This window comes from Marmota flaviventris, chromosome 6 (assembly GCF_047511675.1).
Source record: "Marmota flaviventris isolate mMarFla1 chromosome 6, mMarFla1.hap1, whole genome shotgun sequence".
Taxonomy (NCBI): domain Eukaryota; kingdom Metazoa; phylum Chordata; class Mammalia; order Rodentia; family Sciuridae; genus Marmota; species Marmota flaviventris.
The window spans coordinates 72415579-72439039 of NC_092503.1; the positions used below are offsets into that span (position 1 = coordinate 72415579).

The 23461-nt window shown below is 37.2% G+C and overlaps 1 protein-coding gene across 1 annotated transcript; it reads left to right on the plus strand.

The window, feature by feature from the left end:
- Positions 1-1483: 1483 nt before the first annotated feature.
- On the plus strand, positions 1484-22713 carry Srsf12 (serine and arginine rich splicing factor 12). Its single transcript, XM_027928390.3, is given in 5 exon segments — positions 1484-1628; positions 12824-12947; positions 14386-14497; positions 14663-14804; positions 21756-22713. Coding segments are annotated over 5 exon segments (813 nt in total). The 5' UTR covers positions 1484-1563; the 3' UTR covers positions 22126-22713.
- Positions 22714-23461: the final 748 nt, after the last annotated feature.

Below are 23461 nucleotides of genomic sequence, written 5' to 3' on the forward strand. Positions count from 1 at the left end.
GAGGGAATATGGCTCTGTGGACACCTTGGTTTTAGACTTTTAACCTCCAGAACTGTAAGAAAAAAGAATTTCTGTTGTTTTAAGCCACCAAATTTCTGGCATTTTGTTATTACAGCTCCAGCAAACTATTAACAGTCAGCACTCCAAAGTTTCCTATGAAACTTTGTTCTCCAGCCTTACTTTCTCATTTTTAGCTCTATGCCTTTCCTTTCATTCCCTATATTGCCTCAGGGCCTTTGCACATGGTGTTCCAATGCACCAACTGATCTTCTCCATTCAATTCTCTCTTCAGGGAAAAGTTAAGTGATTTTCTAGCCCTGCTCATCACCATAAGGTTCCCTCTCAGTAGCATATAGTTCTTTTCAATAGTCCTTATTGTAGTTGGTATCTTTACCAGTGTATCAGATTCTATCGTCTTCGGGGCTGGCCGAATAGCTCAGTGATAGAATGCTAACAAAAGTAAGCCTCTGGGTTCAGTTCTCCAGCACAGCAAAATTAATTGATTTAAAAACAAAAAATTTCTCTACCAGATTGTAAGCTTCATGAAAAGGAACCCTGCCTCCCCTCCCCACCATTATATTCCTAGTCTAGTCTTGTGCCAACTGTGGCAAAACAATCCTTTTTGAATAAATAATCACTTTCCAGAAGCATCACAGACCTTGGGAGCTTCTATCCTACAACAGGGTAATAACTGTGAATTACCTGGTGGCCATCCCACAATAGAAGCAAACAAAAAGGCAAGAGGAAAACTAGAAGGGGATGGGCTACAACATTTTGAAGAATGGGGAGAGTATCATTTAAATCTGTTTAACTGTTACTGCATCAACTGCTTTTTTTCTACAGTGTATGCGTTTGTTCCACGTCCCCCTCTCTACAATGTAATCTCTGAGACTTCCACTGCTAGGTTATTGCTCTATCCCACACCTACAATAGTTCCTGCTGCATAACAGGCTCTCAAACATCTGAATAAATGTTCTCAAAGCTGAATATAACGCCCTAAGAGAATAATGGATCAAAACGCTAAGCGGGGATGGAGGAGCTACCTCCCTCCCTCCCCCTGAAGATACCTCGAAAACCTGAGGACCAAGAGGCCTAACAACTGCTCAGGTTTGGGCCTGAGAATATTGCAACGAAGGCCCCAGCGGCGGCGACGCTGACTCTCACCTCCACTACCGCCTTCCTCTCTCGGGATCCTCTCCAAGCCCGGGCTCGCCACCTCGGCCCCCAGACCCCTACCTCCTGGCACAGCCCCGTCGCCCCCTCCCCAATCTTCTGGGACTCCGCGGGCCTCGGGCCGTCCCGGCTCCCCTCGGCCCTCGGGACCCCCGCCCCCTACCCGGGATCCCCGGCCCGCGGCCCCCGCCCCGCGCTGTCCGTGCGGACAGGCTCGCGCCGCACAGCGCCCCCTCCGCGCCGGCCTCTGCGGCTGCGCGCTGGCGGGGCCGAGGCCGAGGGGAGGGGGTCGCGCCGGGGGCCGTCGGAGCTGCTGTGGCAGCGGCGGCAGCGAGAGAACGAGCGGGCCCAGTGGCCGCGGGCAGACCGGAGGGAACGTAGGAAGCGGTCATGTCTCGCTACACGAGACCCCCCAACACCTCCCTGTTCGTCAGGAACGTCGCGGACGCCACCAGGTGAGCGGCGGCGGCCGCAGGTTGGGGACGCGGGGGAGGGGCGGGGTAACGGCCGCGCAGCGGTGCGGGGCAGAGGCCCGGCGGGCGTGCCCGGAGCCTGCTCGCGGGCCCTGCCTGCGCTAGCCGAGCTGCCTGCCAGGCGGCGGCGTGAGCCCCGGGCTACGCGGGGCCTGGGCGGGACTCGCGCCTCCGCCTCCCCGCGGGCGTTCCGCCCTGGCGCGGCGCACTCTCGGCCCGCTGCGTTTTACGCGTCTCCGCACCGCACCCGGCCGTCAGAGCATCGCAGGGGGCGCCTCCCCGGTAGCCGTGTCCCTTTCCGCCTCTAGCCCAGAGTGCTTTCTCCGGCGGGTGCCTGCGTTTCAGCCTCTTTGTCGTCGTGCCCGCGTACAGCCGCGCGCCCACCCCTCCTAGAAGAAGAGGAATTGGGGATGATTGAGAACGTATCATAAAATAATAATGCGTACCTTGGGCCTTACAATTTCCGTCACCCCAGTTCTGGTCTACATACAGATAGTGCTTATGGCTAAATTATATCCTTTACACAGCTTTACACTATATACTAAAGATGACTCCAGTGAATGAGGTTTACATCTTTTTCATTTAAAGTTCTGAGGTTAGTATTAACACCCTTTATAACGATTTGGATGGACTTAATTGTTGATGCTCTGAGTCCTCCTCGTTTTCTCCATCCCCCTTTGAGAATTTTTGTCTACATAGTGTCCAGACATAAATCTTAAGAAATGACTTTTCCCTCCCCCCCCCCTTTCTGAATGACTTACCATGAAACACTTTTCCCTCTAATAGGAGCCAGAAGGAATTGGCGGGGAGGGCGGGTTAGACAACATAGACATTTTATTGCATTGGATCACCCCCATTTTTCTAGTTATGCAATATTATCTTGTACATAAGGGACAACTGAAACAGTTGTAATGACTGACTTGAGGGCTAGACAGCCACAAATATAGAGCGGTCTTGACTTCCTAGTCATCTGGAGTAATAGTAATTTACCTCTGAGAAGTAAATGTTAAGTAGTTTTAAAATTTGTCACAACTATAGACTTTTGATTGAATATATCTTAGTTAACATCCTAAAAGATGTCTGTGTTTACATTTCTCTCCATCTGTTTATTCATACATTACATAGAAAAGCAAATTTTGTGAGGCAAGGTAAAAAGCATTACACATTAAATAGCCCACTTAAAACCTGAATAAGCGCTGGGGCTGTAGCTCAGTGGTACAGCACCTGCCTCACATATGTGAGGCACTGGGTTCCATCCTCAGCACCACATAGAAATAAATAAAGATTTGGTGTCCATATACAACTAAAAAAAAAAAAAAAAAAAAAAACCAAACCTGAATAAGCCTCAAGTCTCTCTAGCATATTTGCAAAACTAACAAACGAAATCAACCGACCAACTAACCAAAGAAACCCCAGAGATTTCCAATTGGAATGACTACAGGAACCAATCAGTTAATATAAATGAGTGAAACCATCAGGTTAAAAGGCACAACAGAATGGTGTAAGCAAATGAAAAAGGACATGTGCCATCTAAAGGGAACAGCATCTGCTACTGAACTCCAGCTGATAGATGCCCTGTAGACATTTGGACTCCTTGTTGTCACATCTAATATTCAAGAGAAATCAGAAATCTAGATTTTGTCAGGCACAATGGGGCAAGCCTGTAATCCCAATAACTCTGGAGGCTGAGGCAAGAGGATTGCAAATTCAAGGACAGCCTTTTTAAAATAATTTAAGGGCTAGGGAGGCAGCTCAGTGGTAAAGAGCTTGCCAAGCATGCATCTGTCCCTGGGTTCAATCCCCAGCACCACAAAGAGGAGAACAAAAAATTCTAAATAAAACACATCTACATGTGACAACTAACTTCTGGTCTAGGTAATCCACCATCAAATATTGAAATTGATATTTCAGATTTACTGATTTCCTTTTTCATTCTTTGACTGCAATTTAGCACTGCTGCTGGGTAGGCAATCACAATCTCGGAGATTATATTGTATTAATGAAATAATAATTGCTAATATTTGTTAAGTATTTGCTGTGTGCTATACTAAAAACTTAACATATTATTAAATTTTTGTATTAATCTTGTATGTTTTTTATGACCACACTTATAGAGATTAAGTATCTTGCCTAAAAGTACATAGCTGGTGAGTTGTGTTAAGACAGTCAAGTCATTACATCTAACCTACAATAACCTTTTTGTGCAAGTGGTAAATAGTGTAAATTAACTAGTATTGTGATACCTGGACATATTTTAAGTTAACTTTATCTTTTAGTATTAGCTATAAATAAAATAATTGGAATAAAATTTTTAAACAGGGTGTAAAATTTTATATGCAGTATGATTTCAGTTAAATGAAAAACAAAAGGGAAAACTATAGAAAATACGACTTGAAAAAAATTGATTTGGTTGGTAAGAATTAGTTGATTTTTCCTATTTTTAAGTATTTTTCAATTTTCACTTATTAAGAATATTTTAGGATTTCTTGTTTGTTTTTGGTACTAGGCATAAAACCCAGAGATATTCTACCACTGAGCCACATCCCCATTCTTTTTATTTTTTATTTTGAGACAGGGTCTCAGTAAGTTGCCTCAGACCTTGCTAAATACCTGAAGCTGGCTTTGAACTTGTGATCCTCCGGCCTCAAGTTGCTGCAAGTAGCCATTTTAATACAAACTATAAAGCACAGGACATTAAAAGATATTGTGGGTCGTATATACCTAAAAAGAAAAAAAAATATTGTGGGTTAGTGTAAAATTTAATAGGAGCAACACTGAACACGATAATTGTTAGAGATTTTTAAAATAAGTTTTAAATTTTGAGTTAGGTTTCTTTCAGATGTGAAACAAAATGTGGATCAAGAAAAATACTAACTTTGGTAATATCTTTGTTTATTATGTCGAGGAATAGTTTTTAAATGGTAAATATAATATCCTAATTAATGTAACAAAGTAATAATATTCAAATCTCAAATGTAGCATTCCCATATTGATGTGTAATATCATATTGGGTTGGGGAGCAACAATCAAGTTGCTCTGGAACTGTTTAAAGGTGTTCTTTGGTTACAGTATATGAGACTGTATATTTGATATAGATAGAAAAAGCATTAAAGAAAACATTTATGATAAAAAGGCCTAGCAGATTGGAATAAAAGGGGACTTCCTAAGTCTAGCAAATGGCATCTATGAAAAACCTATAGCTCGGGCTAAGGTTGTGGCTCAGCGGTGGAGCGCTCGCCTAGCCTAGCACGTGCTATCCTAGCACGTGTACCACATAAAAATAAATAAATAAAATAAAGGTATTGTGTCCAACTACAAATATATATATATGTGTGTGTGTGTATGTGTATATATATATATATATATATATATGTATATATATATATATATATATATATACATATATATATATATCTTCACTTAATACTGGAAGACTGAATGAATGCTTTACAAATATATATATATATATATGTGTGTGTGTATATATATATATATACACACACACAATATATATACATATTGTGTCCAACTACAAATATATATATATATGTATATATATCTTCCACTTAATAGTGGAAGACTGAATGAATGCTTTTCCTCTCAGCAGGAACAAGATAAGGGTGCCCACTCTCACTATCTCCATTCAACATTTTATTGCAGGTCCTAACCAGTGTTTGTTGCAAGAAAAGAAATGAAAACGATAAAAATTGGAAAGGTAGAAGTAAAACCAGTCCCTATTCATAGGTAACAAGTTTTTTCTTTTTTTTACATAGAAAATACCATAAAATCAACAGTAACTACTATAACTAATAAATAAGTTACCCGAATACAAATTAAACTTATAAAAACTTTATTTCTATATATTAACAACAAGCAGTTGAAAATAGTGAAAAAAAAAATTCCCATTACCCTAGTTTCAAAAAGTATACTCAGTAACCTCTGCCTATAATTCCAGCAACTTGGGAGGCTGAGGCAGCCTCTGCAACTTAGTGAGTTCCTAAACAACTTATCAAGGCTCTGTCTCAAGATAAAGTCCAAAAAAAGGATTGGGCATGTAGCTCAGTGGTTAAAGACCCCTATGTTCAATCCTCAGTCCCCCTCCAAAAAATGTATATTTAGGAGATGGGCCTGTAATTTCAACTACTTGGGAGACTGAGCTGGGAGGAACACAAGTTCAAGTCCAGCCTGGGTAACATAGCATGTGAGACCCCATCTCAAAACACAATAGTAAACTTAGGAATAAATTTAACAATAACAATAAAAAATAAATAAATAAAATCCTTTCCACTGAAAATGCAACATATTACTAAGAAAAAAATTTAAAACCTTCAGTAAATTGGTAGGTATACCATATTCATCCATTGTAAGACAAATTATTACTAGTTCTCTTCCAGATGATCAATCAGTTCAAGATAGTCCTGATCAAAGGATTAAAAAAAAAAAAAAAAAAAAACCAGAAACTGACATGTTAATTTTAAATATAGATTTGTAGGCAAAGGATCTAGAGTAGTTGAGTGCAGTGGCACTTGCCTATAATCCCAGTGACTGAGAAAGTTGAGACAGAAGGATTGTAAGTCCGAGACTAGCCTGGACAACTTAGTAAGACCCTGTCTCATAATAATAAAAAAAGGTCTGAGGATGTAGCTCAGTGGTAAAGCACCCCTTGGTTCAATCCCCAGTATGAAACACACTCACACAGGACTATAGTAGCAGTAATGAAAATGTTATATTGGCCTAACAGTAGACAAATAGTCAATAGGACAGAATGGAATATAAGTCTTTAAATAATCCACACTTATAGAGTTAATTGCTTTTTGTTTTCCTTTAGTGGTACTGCGGATTGAACCCAAAGCCTCATGCATGCTAGCCATGCACTCTACCACTGGGGTATATCACCAGGCCAGAGTTAATTGATATTTGACAAGGATAAGAAAGTGATCCAGTGGAGAAAGAAAAGTTTTCAACAAATACTGTGCAGGAGCAACTGGATATCCATATGGGGGAAAAAATGAACTAAAATTGTAGCCTCTACCTCACATAATAATTTGAGGGGGATCAAAATGTAAAAATAAGGAAGGTTTTAGAAGAGAATATAGACGAATATGTTCATGACCTGGAGGTAGGCAAAATTTCTTCCTTCCTTCTTTTCTCTCTTCCTCCCTTTCTTTTTCCTTTTCCTTCCTTCTTCCTTTTCCTAGGGGCACTCTACCACTGAGCTGCAATCCCAGCCCTTTAATTACTTTTTTTTTTTTTTTTAATTTTAGACAGGATCTCACTAAATTGCTAAGACTGATCTTGAGTCTGCTATCCTCCTGCCTCAGCCTCCCAAGTACTGGGTTTATAGGTATGCACCACTGTTCTGGGTCAGGCAGAGATTTCTTAAAGGACAAAAAAGCAGCATGGCCAGGCATGGTGGTGCAAGCCTGTAATCCCAGGGACTCGGGAGGCTGAGGCAGAAGCATCAAAGCCAGCCTCAGCAAAAGTGAGGTACTAAGCAACTCAATGAGGCCCTGTCTCTAAATAAAATACAAAATAGGGCTGGGGATGTGGCTCAGTGGTCAAGTGCCCCTGAGTTTAATCCCCAGTACCCCCTCCCAAATAATAAAGCTGCATAAAAGAAAGAAATATATTGATAAGTTAGACTGCACCAAAATTAAAATTTCAAATCACAGACTTAAGTGAAAATATTCATCAAACATCTGACAAAGGCTTTGTTACCAGAATATATAAACTTCAACAATAAAGACATTAAAAATGGGCAAAAACCTGAAACACTTCACAAAGTACACACACACACACACAGGGCCATTAACACATGAAAAGGTGCTCAACATCATGTGAAAATGGAAACCATAGTGAGATTGAAAAGACTGACAGAAATGCTGACAAAGTTGGATAACCAATGGAACTCATACTTAGCTGATGGGAGTATAAAATGATATATCCACTTTGCAGAACTGTTGACAAATTTCATAAATATTAATTCTTTATATCGCTTTTGACTCAGCATTTTTACTCCTAGGTATTTAAACAAAATAAATGGTTTATAAACACAGAAAGATGTTGTACTATACTGACCATTAGGTAAATTAATATTTTTAAAAAGTTAGGTGTGCTGGGCATGGTGGCACTTGCCTATAATCTCAGTGGCTCCGGAAGCTGAGGCAGGAGGATCACGAGTTCAAAGCCAGCCTCAGCAAAAGCGAGGTGCTGCTGGGGCTGGGGTTGTGGCTCAGTGGTAGAGTTCTCACCTAACATGTGTGAGTCTCACCTAACATGTGTGAGGCACTGGGTTCAATCCTCAGCACCACATAAATAAATCAATAAAGGAACTGTGCCCACCTACAACTAAAAAAAAAAAAAAGAAAGTCAGGTGCTAAGCAACTCAGTGAGACCCTGTCTCTAATAAAATACAAAATGGGACTGGGGATGTGTTTCAGTGGTTGAGTGCCCCTGAATTCAATCCCTGATACCAAAAAAAAAAAAAAAAAAGCTGGGTGTGGTAGTACTTGCCTGTACTTCCAGCTGTCTGGGAGGCTGAGGCAGGAATATTACTTGAGCCCAGGAGTGAGTTCAAGGCCAGCTTTGACAATGTAGTGAGAACCTGTTTCAAAAAATAATAATAATAAAAATGATGAGATACCCATTTACTCCATATCCTTCAGGATGGCAGGGATTAAAAGGTATTAATGAAAAAGTGGGCACAAGGGGAATTCTAATACATGTCTTAGGTGAGTATAAATTGGTTTACTCACTTTGGAGTAGTGAAGCTGAAGAAGGGCATACTATCCAAACTTACCAATTCCTTTGCTAGTGATGCATACCTGAAAATTTTAGCAAAACCTAGGAAGCACAGTTTACAATTAAACATTTTTTTAGTCGGGCATTCCTGTATTCTCAACTAACTGAAAGGCTGAAACTAGAGGATTGCAAGAAACCAGCCTGGCCAGGTGCCATGGTCCATGCCTGTAATTCCAGTGGCTCGAGAGGCTGAGGCAGGAAGATCTACAGTTTAAAGCCAGCCTCAGCAAAAGCTAGGCACTGAGCAACTCAATGAGACCCTGTCATTAAATAAAAAATATAAAATAAGGTGGGCTGGGGATATAGCCCAGTTGGTAGCATGCTTGCCTCGCTTGCATGAGGCCCTGGTTTCAATCCCCAGCACCACTCACACACACATACACAAAAAAAAATTAAAAATAGGGTTGGGGGTGTGGCTTACTGGTTGGGTGCCCTTGAGCTAAATTCCCGGTACCAAAAAAAAATAATAATAAGAAGAAGCCAGCCCAACCTTGGTGAGACCTTGTCTCAAAATTATAAAAAAAGATGGGAGGAGCACTGTGGATGTAGCTCAGGCCTAGCATGTGTAAGCATGTGTAAGGTCCTGAGTTCCATCTCCAATACTGGGGGGGGCGGGGGGGCGGATTTTTTAATGAAGCATTTTAAATGTTCATCCACAGAACAATGGGTGATTAAATTGGGGTGGCTGAGTTGTTTTTATTCATAACAGTATCATAAAGAGTTTAAATGAATGAACTAAAGCAACATGGAAAAATCTCAAGGGGAACAAAGGCAAGACAAATAATCTGGTACCATTTATACAAGATTTAAAACAAGACTGACTTTTTTTTGGTACTGGGGATTGAACCCAGAGGAATTTTACTACTGAGCCACATCCCCAGTCCTTTTTGGTTTTTATTTTGAGACAGGGTCTCTCGAAGTTGCTTAGGACCTTGCTAAATTGGTGAGGCAGGCCTGGAACTTGTAATCCTCCTGCCTCAGCCTCTGTAGCCACTGGGATTACAGCGTGTGCCACCAAGTCCAACTTCTGTACAACATTTAACATGAATATATATAAACATTTATGGATAAAAACATTTGTAGTAAAAATATAGTTATTCAGGAGAATGAGGAACCTCAGTGACTATTTCTAAAATAGAAGGGTAGAATGTCTGATTTCTAAAAAAAGAAAAAAGTATATAAGTACACAAGCACTCACACATGGATGGAGAGATAGCTCAATGCTAGAGCATTTGCTTAGCATTCACAAAGCCCTGGGTTTGATCCTCAACACTGCAATATAAATACAAAAAATACTGAAAATTATGGGAAATGTGGCAAGTATTTAGATAAAATAAATCTTGATGGATACCTGGGTACTTGTTTTATCCTCTATAATGTATATAATTATAAATATTTTGCAGTAAATTCCTCCAAATGTATATAATTCTAATCCTCTATAATGTGTATAATTGTAAATATGAAGTAAATCACACCAAAAATTCTGTTAAATGCCTCTATAATGTATAGAATGCTACTCCTCGATAATATATGTAGTTCTAAATGTTGAAGTAAATTCTAAATTCTAAGTATGCTGAACTAAATTACACCATAAATGCAAAAATAATGATAAAACTATAGCCAACAAGTGAGGGAGTGGAGACAATGAATGGGAATTAAAATCAGGGCCTCATGAATGCTAGGTAAGTGCTCTACCACTAAACTGCATCTCCAGTCCTGTTTTGTTTTTGAGGGTATCTGTTCCTTTAGACTCTGACCCTTGGCTTTTAGGATTCTAAGCCTCTGTGACACATATAGCTCCAGCTTTTTATTTATTATTTATTTTTTATTTTATTTTATTTTTAGTTGTAGGTGGACACAATGCCTTTATTTTTATTTATTTTTATGTGGTGCTGAGCATCAAACCCAGTGCCTCACCTGTGATAGGCGAGCGCTCCACCACTGAGCCTCAACCTTAGCCCTCTAGCCTTTTTCTTTCTTTTTTTTTTTTTAATATTTATTTTTTAGTTTTCGGCGGACACAACATCTTTGTATGTGGTGCTGAGGATCGAACCCGGCCGCACGCGTGCCAGGCGAGCACGCTACTGCTTGAGCCACATCCCCAGCCCAGCCTTTTTCTTTAAGTTACTTAGAATCCCTTTCCTTTTTTAAAAAAAAAATAATAATTTTTTTAGTTGTAGTTGGACACAATATCTTTATTTTTATGTGGTACTGAGTATCGAACCCAGCGCCTCACTAGTCGAGTACTCTACCGCTGAGCCCCAGCCCCTAGAATCCCTTTCCTGTTACCTACCCACATTTGGTTGATGAGATTAGGTGCTTAGAAGAGCTTCATTTAAATTCTAGCTTTGTTACTCGTTGTACTGGTCTGGGTAATGTAACTTCGGTTATCCTAAGTCTCATTTACCCTTAAATGATAATAATAGTTGTGTTCTTTGCTCATTAATAAACAACTATATATTAAGTGTTTTACTGTGTGTCCATCAACTAAACACCAGAAGTACAGTGGTGAAGACACCTGCTTTATCAATGATTCCCAACTTTCTGTTTTAGAATTGCCTAAGAAAGTCTTTAAAAATTAAACATTAACTGTGCCTCACTATGGGAAACACTAATTAGGTTCAGAGTTAATGCATCAGGCTGGGGTAGCTGTTTCCTTAACATCCCCTTATTAAATGATTCCAGTATTCAGAAGGATTGAGATTCTTTATTCCCATTGTTTGTTCTGTGGGCATAGGAATTGTGTTTTTCTTGTTCCCTACCATATTCCTGGAGCCTGGCACATAATAGGTGCTCAATAAGTACTTGTTGAATGAATTAGTGAAAAAAAAAAAAGACATTGCCACTGTCCTTTAAAACTAATAGTCTATCAGGGAAGACAAACCTTTTACTGTAAATGTTAAATACAGTATGTCATAATATTGGCTGCCTAGTGTATAGTGGATACTTAGTCACTGTTAGTTGAATCTTTATGTATTAACTCCTGAACTCCAATATCTAGCCTTAATCACTGACTTGTCTTCTAGTTTTGGAGAAAATAATAGAATCTCTATAATCACAATTTTTAGTTACTTACAAAACTCTTAATGAATGTTCCATTATCATCCTAAATTCTGCATTTCTAAACCTGAAAGCTGCTTCTTTTGCTTGTCTCTTCTTCTTTATTCTAGGTGTCTTTTCCAACCATCTATTTTTTGTTGTTGACAACATATCTCTTCCTTTTGCCCAAACTAGAAGTTATACGATATATTTCTTCTGAGTCATGCTTTATGCTCAATGCTTGATGCTGAATCCCTATGATCTCCATGAGGCAATATGGTGTAGTGGTTAAGAACACAGACTAGTAGTGGGATGTCGTCCTTATGCTTGTAATCCCAGGAGGCTGAGGCAGAAGGATTGCAAGTTCAAGACCAGCCTCCAAAATTTAGCAAGGCCCTAAACAACTTAGTGAAATCCTGTCTCAAAATAAAATAAAAAGGGCTGATGATGTGGCACTTCAGGGTTCAATCCCAAGCACCTGAATGAATGAAGAGAGAGAGAAAAAAATGAATACAGATTAGTATCAGACTGTGGAAGTTAGGTTCCACCTCTGTCACTTGCAGGCTCAGTGACAGGAGGACTAATTTGTCTGTATCCTCATCTGTAAACAACCATAGAGTTGTAAGAATTAGTAGTCTTCAGATGAATAGTGACTGTATATAAATGCATTATAAGAGTCAACTTATTACTGCTAAATATTTTGTCTCTTCAGTTAAATTGTAACTCCATGAAGACAAATATGCTATATATTTCTTTAGTATCCCCTCCTGGGTACTATTGCAGTAGAAGGCATAAAAAAGACTTGAAATAACCCATCAAATTTGAAAATACAGTAGTTATTTTGCCTTGTGTTTAATAGTAAAACATCCATTTTTCCTTAAAGCCTAAGAAATAATTTTAGGACTTCCTTAGAATCTAATTCTTGCTATCTGAAAACAAAGATTAACATAAACATGAAATTATAGTGAGGCAAATGAATGTGTTCTTAATGAAACTGCCTTATTATGGGAATGACTTTCAAAGTTGCATATATGCTGGGTCAGTGTTTCTCAAAATTGACTAAGCATAACCACTTGGGGTGTTTGTAAAAATGTAGATTCCCAGTGCTTAATCCAGACTTCCTGAATCAGCTTCTAAGAGAGAGGACCGAGAATCTGGTTTTTTCCTTATCTTTTTTTCTTCTTTTCAAAACTTTGACTGATTCTAACAAAGATAGTATGAGATAATGCTAGACTAGATGATGTAATTTCTTTTGAAGGTTTCAACTGGATTTCTGTAGGCAAAATATTTTAATCCAGCCATTCATATTTCTTTGCCTTATTTCTAAAATACTTCAGGCCTGAGGACTTGCGCCGTGAGTTTGGTCGATATGGCCCTATAGTAGACGTTTACATTCCACTTGACTTCTACACTCGCCGCCCAAGAGGATTTGCTTATGTTCAATATCCTTTATTTTAATATGTGCATGTGAATATATTGCATACATGTGCTTATACATATATGTATTCAGGAGCCTGTGTTACGATGTTAACATTGCCTAATTAAATGTGTTTATTTCTTTATCTCAGAAAATCTAAAGCAGTCCACAGTAGCTGGCAAGCGCCCCCCAGTTTGAACCAACCTGTTAGCTAGAATCCAAGCATAAACCGAGCAGGCGAGACAAAAGGCACCTAAAGTTCAAGCATCAAGGAGTAAAGAGGGAGGGTGGACACAGATATAAAGACCTGGAAGAGGGGAAGTCTTTATCAAGCAAAAGACAAAGCCAACTTTGAGACTTCGGCTTTCCTACATTTACTCAGAGTTCCAGAGTCAAAGCCAAGTCTGATTTTGTTGGTTCTGCGTCTCTTATAAAGTCCATCTTGCAAGTCTTAAAGAGTAAAGGTCAAGGTTCAAGATCAAGTGACTTTGAGGTAATTGCCAGTCTCATTTTATATTGTATTTCTTGAGCTATTTTGTTTGCTATTTAAAAAAACAAAAAACTAGTCAACAACCTCCTGAAATACAGCTATTTAATAATTTTATATAGCTAATATTCATTATAGTTTAGGTTTAAAATTATATAATTTATATAGATAAGGGAGATTAGTGAGTTATTTCAAACCAACATTTTTAATTTAAGATATCTATAAATTGCTTTTATGTTTCTTTTATTTCTATTCCAAGTATGTTTGTTTATTTTCCAAGTAGTGTAAACATAAGGCATTATTTAAAGTGGTAGATTCAAAGGTAGATATTATTATTTTTTTATTTTTGTGGTTGTAGATGGACAGAATGCCTTTATTTTATTCGTTTATTTTTATGTGGTGCTGAGGATTGAACCCAGTGCCTCACGCATGTTAGGCAAGCGCTCTGCCACTGAGCTACAGCCCCAGCCCCTGGATATTATTTTTGAAAGGGTTTTAGGTCACTTGTATGTGTACAACTTTGTTTATAATAAGTAATTTTTCCCAAATGTCATAATTGGAAAACTTTTTAATGGAAAAGTAATTTTAATTTCAGAATAAAGACTTTTGCAAGCTGATATTTTCAGTGAAAATATGATGGATCCTTTATCTGAAGAAGGGAATGAGTCCTAAACAGTTTATTTTATAATGCTAGCCTTTTTGGATTAATTTTTTTTCTCATAATGTTTGAAAGTATAAATGCATATTGTAGCTAACTAATGTATACATTAAAAGGACAGTAACATGTTCATTTCTATTCTTTGGATTCACTCTAAATCATAATGGGGCATTTGTTTCATAGTAAATAGTGAAAGTATTTTTTTTTCTGATTATTCATATTGGAGAGATAAGCTTAATATCTAGAACTTATTTTTCCGATTAATTTCATTTCACATTTAAATAACACCTTAAAAATATTTTCACATGCTATCTGATGTTCAAAGTGTCCTTAACAGCTAGTCATATTTGAAGATGTTCGAGATGCTGAAGATGCTCTTTATAACCTCAATAGAAAGTGGGTATGTGGCCGTCAAATTGAAATACAGTTTGCACAAGGTGATCGCAAAAGTAAGTGTGACTAAACATTAGATCTTGTTTATTCAGCAAAATGAGTTTCAACAATGACAGATTTTTTAATTTAAAATTCTTTCAGAAAATTATACTAGTTGAGTGACTGTTACTATGGTTTTCAAGTAATGAATTGTGTTATAAGCCTTGTTCTTCATATTCTAGCACCAGGCCAAATGAAATCAAAAGAACGTCATCCTTGTTCTCCAAGTGATCATAGGAGATCAAGAAGCCCCAGCCAAAGGAGAACTAGAAGTAGAAGTTCTTCATGGGGAAGAAATAGGAGGCGGTCAGATAGCCTTAAAGAGTGAGTATCAAATACAAGATGGAAAACAAAAGTTTTTTTCTTTTTAAGCAAGCCACTTGAACCAATTTGTTTAATTTATATAAATAATCAACTTTTGTGAAAAAATATATTCTCTTTTCTATCATATATCGTTATTTACCATGGTGTCTTGGATACCTCAGTGTTTTTTTTCTTTTTTTCATGACAGACTTAAATTTTAACGTTTAAAATAGAAAGACACCATGTACTGAAGAAAAAAACCAAAAAATAAAAAAATACTTACCTAGCAAACAAGGGGAAGAATTTTAGATAAAAGAAATTTTCCTCGATAAGGCCAAAAATGCAGAATGTTGAGTTCTAAAAAATTAATAAAGACTTAAGAAATACAATGCAACCACTTGTGAAAGGAGGTTTATGAAAACATGAATAGGCTGGATGTGGTTGTGCATGCCTATAATCCCAGCAACTCAGGAAGCTAAGGCAGGATGGTCACAAGTACAGTGCCAGCCTCAGCAACTTATTGAGAACCTGTCTCAAAATAAAAAATAAAAAGGGCTGGGGATGTACCTTGTGGTAGAATGTTCCTGAGTTCAATCCCTAGTACTAGAAAATAAATAAATTAAATTAATATAAACCAATTTACTTACAAAAGATAAATTATTATCAAGAATAAATTCGAAGTATGGCAATATTATAAGATATTAACAAAATAGTAAATTTGGGGGAGAAAGATTTGCAAGTTATCTATTTTGTTAACTAGGAGTTGATTTCTGATAGAATAATAATAAATTGCAGGGGCTGGGGTTGTGGCTCAGTGGTAGCATGCTTGCCTAGCATATGTGAGGCACTGGGTTTGATTCTTAGCACCGCATATAAATAAATAAAGTAAAGGTCCATTGACAACTAAGAGAAAAAAAAATTAAATAATAAATTGCAGTGAAATTAATTATATGGTGAAGCTGTTGAAATATAACTGAAAATGTAGTGGCATTCTTAAGTTCTTGAATATTTACCTCATTTATCTTGAGTTTTAATGCTTTAATTTTTTCATGGGCATTTTGGGAATTTTAAGGTGAATTCTAAAAGAATGATCAGTGTAGCCAGGAAGGGTGGTGTATGCCTGTAATCCCAGTGACTTGGGAGGTCAAAGCAGGATGACCACAAGTTCAAGGCTAGCCTCTACAACTTAGCAAGAATAAAAAAGCCTGGGGAAGATGTAGCTCAGTGGTAGAGCACCTCTGAGTTCAATCTGTAGTACTGAAAAAGAAAAGAAGAAGGATCATCGTTTAAAACAACATCCTGTTCTCTGACTGGATTGGTTGGCCTGGACCACATTTAGTATATCTAAGCTACATACTTTCAAATTAAAGCTGGTTGTCAGGGTTGTTCACTTTCACTTCCAGTCCCTCTATTCCTCAACCCCCAGACATGAGACAAGCAAAAGTCTTATATAGTGTATATATACCAGAACTAATTAGTGATTGCCTTAAGTCTCTAATTCTAAATGCAAAACTGTGAAGTAGAATGGCTCCTATCCAGTCACAAGGAAGGGAAACAAGAAGAGAGAAACACATCCACATTTTAGACTTTTAATATTTAAGAATCTTGGGCTGGGGATGTGGCTCAAGCAGTAGCGCGCTCGCCTGCGATGCGTGCGGCCTGGGTTCGATCCTCAGCACCACATACAAATAAAGATGTTGTGTCTGCCGAAAATTAAAAAATAAATATTTAAAAAAAAAAAAAGGATTTAAAAAAATATATATATTTAAGAATCTTTTTTTTATTAGTTGCTCAAAACATTACAATGATCTTGACATATCATACATTTGATTCAAATGGGGTATGAATTCTTTTTTTTCCATGTGTACAGATTGCAGGATCACATTGGTTATACAGCCACATTTATACATACTGCCATACTAGTGTCTGTTGTATTCTGCTGCTCTTCCTATTCCCTCCTCTCCTCCCCTCCCCTCTCATCACCTCTCTCTACCCCATCTACTATAACACATTTCTTTTTTTTTTTCTTCCCCCTCACACCATCTTATATGTAATTTTGTATAACAATGAGGGTCTCCTTCCATCTTCCGTGCAATTCCCCTTCTCTCTCCCATTCCCTCCCACCTCTCGTCCCTGTTTAATGGTAATCTTCTCATGCTCTTCCTCCCTGCTCTGTTTTGAGTTGCCCCCTTATATCAAAGAAGACATTCGGCATTTGTTTTTTTAGGGATTGGCTAACTTCACTTAGCATAATCTGCTTTAATGCCATCCATTTCCCTGCAAATGCCATGATTTTGTTATTTTTTAGTGCTCAGTAATATTCCATTGTGTATAAATGCCACATTGTTTTTATCCATTTATCTATTGAAGGGCATCTAGGTTGGTTCCACAGTCTAGCTATTGTGAATTGTGCTGCTATGAACATTGATGTAGCTGTATCCCTGTAGTATGCTCTTTTTAGATCTTTTGGGTGTAGTCCAAGAAGGGGAATAGCTGGGTCAAATGGTGGTTCCATTCCCAGCTTTCCAAGGCATCTCCATACTGCTTTCCAAATTGGCTGCACCAATTTGCAGTCCCACCAGCAATATACAAGTGTACCCTTTACCCCATATCCTCGCCAGCACTTGATTGCTGGAAAATGTGGCCTGGTCAGAACCCTCAAATCTTACATACTATGTTGGTATCTTTTCTCTGGTATAAACCAAATGCTTTGATTTTGGCCCATCCTTGAGTAGATATTTAAAGTAGGGAAGCTTTAAGTTCCTTTTATAAGCCAAGAGAATCTAGGTCAGGATTGATTTTTTTTTTTTTTTATTATCCTTTCTCTGATTTAATAACATTATAAACCTTCCTTGCATCTAATGAAGATTGATCCATTTTTCCCCATGGCTAAGGAACCTGGATGGCCACTTGAGATTGAGACCACAATACATCGCTTCTGTATTCAAAATAAAATGTTATATTTATAGAATGTAAAATAGTAAAAGCAAGCCAGGAGAGGTGGTGCTGTAATCTCAATGGCTTAGGAGGCTGAGACAGGAAAATTACGAGTTCAAAGCCAGCCTCAGCAACTGCGAGGCACCTTAACAACTCAGTGAGACCCTGTCTCTAAATAAAATACAAAATAGGACTGGGGATGTGGTACCAAAAAAAAAAAAGAATTTGTTTCCAAAGGCATTAGAGCCTTGGTTAACTAGTTTTTCTCTTGGTTAATTTAAATATGTAGATATTGACATCATTTTCTGCGTTCCAGTGGAAGTAAAGTCTGTGACACTTAGCTGGGGAAAAAACAATAACAAAATTGACTATTAATTGTCCCAAATCATCTTAAGAGTGTAAGGGGTAGAGTATAAAGAGCCACATCCTTCAAGACAGTGTTTTTCTGCTTGTACTAGTTAAAAGAACATTGCTTAACCTCCTCAACCCATTTTTCTTATTTTAAAAATTATAGAGCAAATCTTAGTCTAGTTCCCAAATTATTCATAAGCATCAGATTTTATGTGTTTGAGTATATATGTATACTCATATGTGGTACGTATGTATGTCTATGGATTGGGATACATATGAGACTAACATACACTGTAAGTGTATACAACATATATGCTATTACCTTGAACTAAAAAGATCTCTTATTTTGCCTTCAGCAGATATAGAGAAAACTAGTTTGTTGCTGTTATTAGACTATGAATTCTTCGCCTTATTTATATCCCCATTATCTAGCAGTAATACTAGCTCATATTAGGTACTCCATAAATCTTTGTTGACTTTATGTCAGTCAGTACATATATCGGAACTCTAAATATGCCTGAAGAAAGTTAAAATTGCCCTTAGCTATCTATTTTTAGACCGAATATAGCATCCTTTTGTATTTCTATATTGGGATTTTTTTTTTCTAGGACTAGTTGTACTAGTTTTGTTTTCTACAACTATCTACAACATGAATGAAATTTAGTGACTTCTGAAAGTCTCTATATATTCTTCATCAATTATATTTATACTTTCAGTGATTTTTATTTCTTCCTTTACTCATTTCTATTTGGGATCATTTTCCTTCAGTCTGAAGAGTTTTTAGTATTAGAGTTCAGGTCTGCTGTCAGTGAATTCTCTCAGCGTTTGTTTGTATTTGTCTGAAAACATCTTTATTTTACATACATACTTTAAGGATATTTTTGCTGAGGATAGAATTCTAGATGGGCAGACATTTTCCCTCCTCATTCCCCCAAGAATGTCATTCCGTTATCTTTTCTGATATCTCTAGTCAGCAGTCAGTCTTATTGTTACTCCTTTGAGCAAAAGGTAATTTGTCTTTTATTCCCTGGCAGCTTTTCTAATTTTTCTCTTTGACTTTGGATTTCAGCAGTTTCGCTGGCAAGTGAATAGCATAATTTTCTTTGTATTTATTCTGACTGGGATTTATTGAAATTTTTGAAATTGCAAATTAATGCCTTTGTTTTGGCAAATTCTGGGTCACTATCTCTTCAAATATTGCTCTGCCTTATTGAGTAATTCCTCTTGGCCGTGTGACTATGTACCATATATCTTGTGTGCTCTGTTCTGGATTTTTAAAAATTTATTTTCTTTCATTATGGTTTTTTTTTTTTTTTTTGCTTGTTTGTTTGTTTGGTACTGGAGATTGAAATCAGGGGTGAAAAACTTCTTAGGTATATCCTCAGCCCCTTTTCTTTCCTACTTTGAGACAGGGTATTCTTGTTGCCCAGGCTAGCCTCAAACTTGCAATTCTCCTGACTTAGCCCCCAAGTCACTGGGTTTACAGAAATGTACAACTGCACCCAGTTCTCAATGTGTTTCAGTAGGAATTTTTCTAATGACCTTTTGGTTTAGTATTTATTGTGCTATATCCAGGTTACTGTTAAGTCTATTTTAGTGACTTTTTAATTTTAGGCATCATATATTCTTAGTTCTAAAAGTCCACTTCTTTCTTTTTTATAGACTATAGTTTTCCATTGAAATTCCCCATCTTTTCACCTGTTTTATGTTTTCCTGGTGTTTTGTTGAATATATGAGTCATAGTAATTTTTTAAATTCCTGCCTGATAATGTAAATATCTAAATCACTTGAGTCTTCTTTTGTCTTATTTTCCTTACTTTATTTACTTTTTGCCTATTTTTTCCACATGCCACATATATATATATATATGTGTGTGTGTGTGTGTGTGTGTGTGTATGTATATATATATAAAAAATGTTGGAAATGGTGGATGAAAAACTATAGAGACATTACATGTCATCCTCAAAAAAAGAAGTTCTTCTTTCTTGAGAGTACTATACTGACATATCACCTTGATCCTGTTAAGGTATGGTTTGGAGCATTATGAAAGTTAATCTGTTTTGGCTTTGATTTACCCAAGCATATGGTCCTTACCTCTAAGGATGTCGTCCTTTTGGGTAGTATTGAAAATCTGGGTTAGTCAGGCATGGTTGGCACACACCTATAATCCCAGCTTCTTGGGAGACAGGCAGGAGGATCACAAGTTCGAGGCTAGCCTAGGCAACTCAGGGAGACCCTATCTCAAAATTAGGGCTAGAGATGTCATCTAGTGGTAGAGTACTCTTGAGTTCAGTCCCAAGTACTGCAAAAGAAAATAGAAAGTCTGGGTTGTTGTGCAAGAATTCTTGACCTTTTAGTCACTGGAACTCCTATTTCTCCAGCAGTGTGCATCTGATAAAATTTTAGTTCAGTTCTTGAATATCCTAAGTGCTGTTTTTTTTGCTGGCCTCATCCTACATGCTCATATCTTAATCATAGCCAGTGACTTCAGGAGAATTTGAAGGTAGATTTAGAGGTTCTTTTTAGTCTATAATTTCTTTATTTCTGGAATTTTTCTCTCTCAAATCCTAGCTATTTGGGTAGTCCTGAATTCTATTAATCTGTCTTATTAGCTTTGTCAAACGCCATTTTGAGGATTAATTCCCCCATGCTGTCATTTGGTCAGTGGCCCTGGTAAAACAGATGAGGCTTGTTCTCCAGTGCCTTCAAATAATTGTTTTATAAATGTTGTGAAACTTTGTTTGGTTTTTGTCCTGGGGATTGAACCCAGGGGCACTTGACTACAGAGCTACATCTCCAGACCTTTTTTATTTTGAGACAGGGTCTTGCTAAGTTGCTGAGGTTGGCCTCAAGCTTCTGATCCTCCTGTTACCTCAGCCTCCTGAGTTGTTGGGATTACAGGCATGAACCACCATGCCTGGCTTGTGAAGCATTTTGATAGATGTTTTTTATAACAAAATTGATGTAACACAAGCTGCTGTATCATGGTAGAACCCAGAGGTCCTGTATCCAGGGTTTGTTGTTGTTTTTCAATACCAGGGATTGAAACGAGGGGCCCACTCTATGCCTGAACTACATCCCCAGGCCTTTTTTAAATTTTTATTTTGAGAGAGAATCTTGTTGAGTTGCCTAGGTTGCCTAAAATATATGATTTTCCTGCCTCAGCCTCCTGAATAACTGTGATTACAGGCATGCACGCCCAGCTAGGTTTTGTTTTTAATGAGCATTATTTGTTAAAGTTTAATAATTGTTCTTTTTTTCTATTTTTCATCTTTTTTCCTTCAGATTTTAATACCTCTGAAGAGTTGTTTTACCCTGACTAAATATGCAGGATATTTTTCAAAACTGATCTGTAAGATGTATCTAGCAAAGTAAAAATCATATATTCTACTGTAACAAACATTATGAATTTATTACTTGTGTTTAAACCAAAAGCATGCACAATAAAATTAGAACTTTTTTTTTAGGACTAGGGGTATAGCTTAGTGGTAGAGTACTTGCCTAGTAGGCAAAACACCTTGGGTTCAGTCCTTAACATCACAAAAGTAAAAAAGAATTGTGTCTTGTAGCTTACCTATTAAAAACATAATTAACGTTATGCAAAGCATATAAGTTCCTGAAAGTGTTGTTTCTTAATCTATTGTTTTGTCTGAATATGTGCTCTAACTTTATGGATGTTTGCAGGTCTCGACACAGGCGATTTTCTTACAGCCAGTCTAAATCTCGTTCCAAATCATTACCAAGGCGGTCTACCTCAGCAAGGCAGTCAAGAACTCCAAGAAGGAATTCTGGTTCTAGAGGACGGTCAAGGTCCAAGTCCTTACAAAAAAGGTCCAAGTCAATAGGAAAATCACAATCAAGTTCACCTCAAAAGCAGACTAGCTCAGGAACAAAATCAAGATCACATGGAAGACATTCTGACTCCATAGCAAGATCCCCATGTAAATCTCCCAAAGGGTATACCAATTCTGAAACTAAAGCACAAGCAGCAAAACATTCTCATTTTCGGTCACATTCCAGATCTCGGAGTTATCGTCATAAAAACAGTTGGTGAACAGCAATGGAAGAATACTACATAGTCTTTAATATAAGTTATTAAACCTCTCATTATGTTAAATAAAAATTCTTCAAGGCTTATAGAAAATGTGAGTTGATATTAGTTACTCTGGGCATGTGAAGAAATAAAATCTAGCTTTGGAATAATAAAGATTTGGTCTCACTTTAAGGGCCCACACTAAAAATTATGCTATCTAATGTCACCATTTTATGGACCATTTTTTATTTACAGTGTAGCAGTAGGGTACTTTTCAAAGGTAATGGGTAAAAATGGAAGCAATTTAGAAAATTCCACTTGGATATTAAATATAGTAATATTAATACCTTTTACAAAAACATTTTTTACTCTAAAGCACTTTTCATATAAAAAGTAATTATGGCTATATAATTGCATACAGTAGACTTAAACTTTTTGAAACCTGTGTCTCTTGTGTCTTTGGTTCAAGTTTAGGTCAATTCCTAAATTAGGTCAGTTTAGGTACTATTTCAAATTAGAACAGTCTGAAATCCCCATAAGCAGAATTTATATAAAGATCAAGCATTCAAAAGATACATTGTCTTCTCTGAGCTCAAAGAGTATTTTTAATTGTTGGATAGAATAATATAGATGCCAGGCATGGTGGCACATGCCTGTAATCCCAGCTATTTGGGAGGCTGAAGCAGGAGGATTGCATACTCCAAGCTACCCTTGGCAATTTAACAAGACTCTCAAAAAATAAAAAGGGCTGGGGATATAGCTCGGTGGTAAAGCACCACTGGGTTTGATCCCCAGTACTGGGAAAAAGGAAAACAGTATAAAAAAGTTGATGTGAAAATGTATCCTATACCATGTTCACTTCAAAACTGTGAAAACATTTTAGAAATACTATATTTTGAGTTGAGACTACTTGTTTTTTAAAATCATGGTATGCAACACTCACAATCCAAAAATATTCATATTGAGCCTTACACATATGAAGAGTATTACATTTTGTAAAAAATCATATTTTACACCATTCTTTCTACATACCTATTTTCATCTGCTGCTTAATTTTTTTTTTCTTTTTAGAGCTCTAGCTCAAAATTCTAGAATATATAAAATAACATTATTTTTGAAAGAATGTTTAGTATCTTGTATTAAAAAACTCAAAACTACATCTTCAAAACACAGCATTATAATATTCAAATTTTACATTACACTGCTCTTCATTTTTTAAGCCAAATAACTTTGTTGATATTAATTGCTTTTATAGTTGTTATAACTAAATTTCTTTTAAACTATGTTTGTAGTTTGTTTTTCAGAAGGTTTTGGTAGCTTTGTAATAAAATGGTTTTGCATATTATTATAGGGGGTA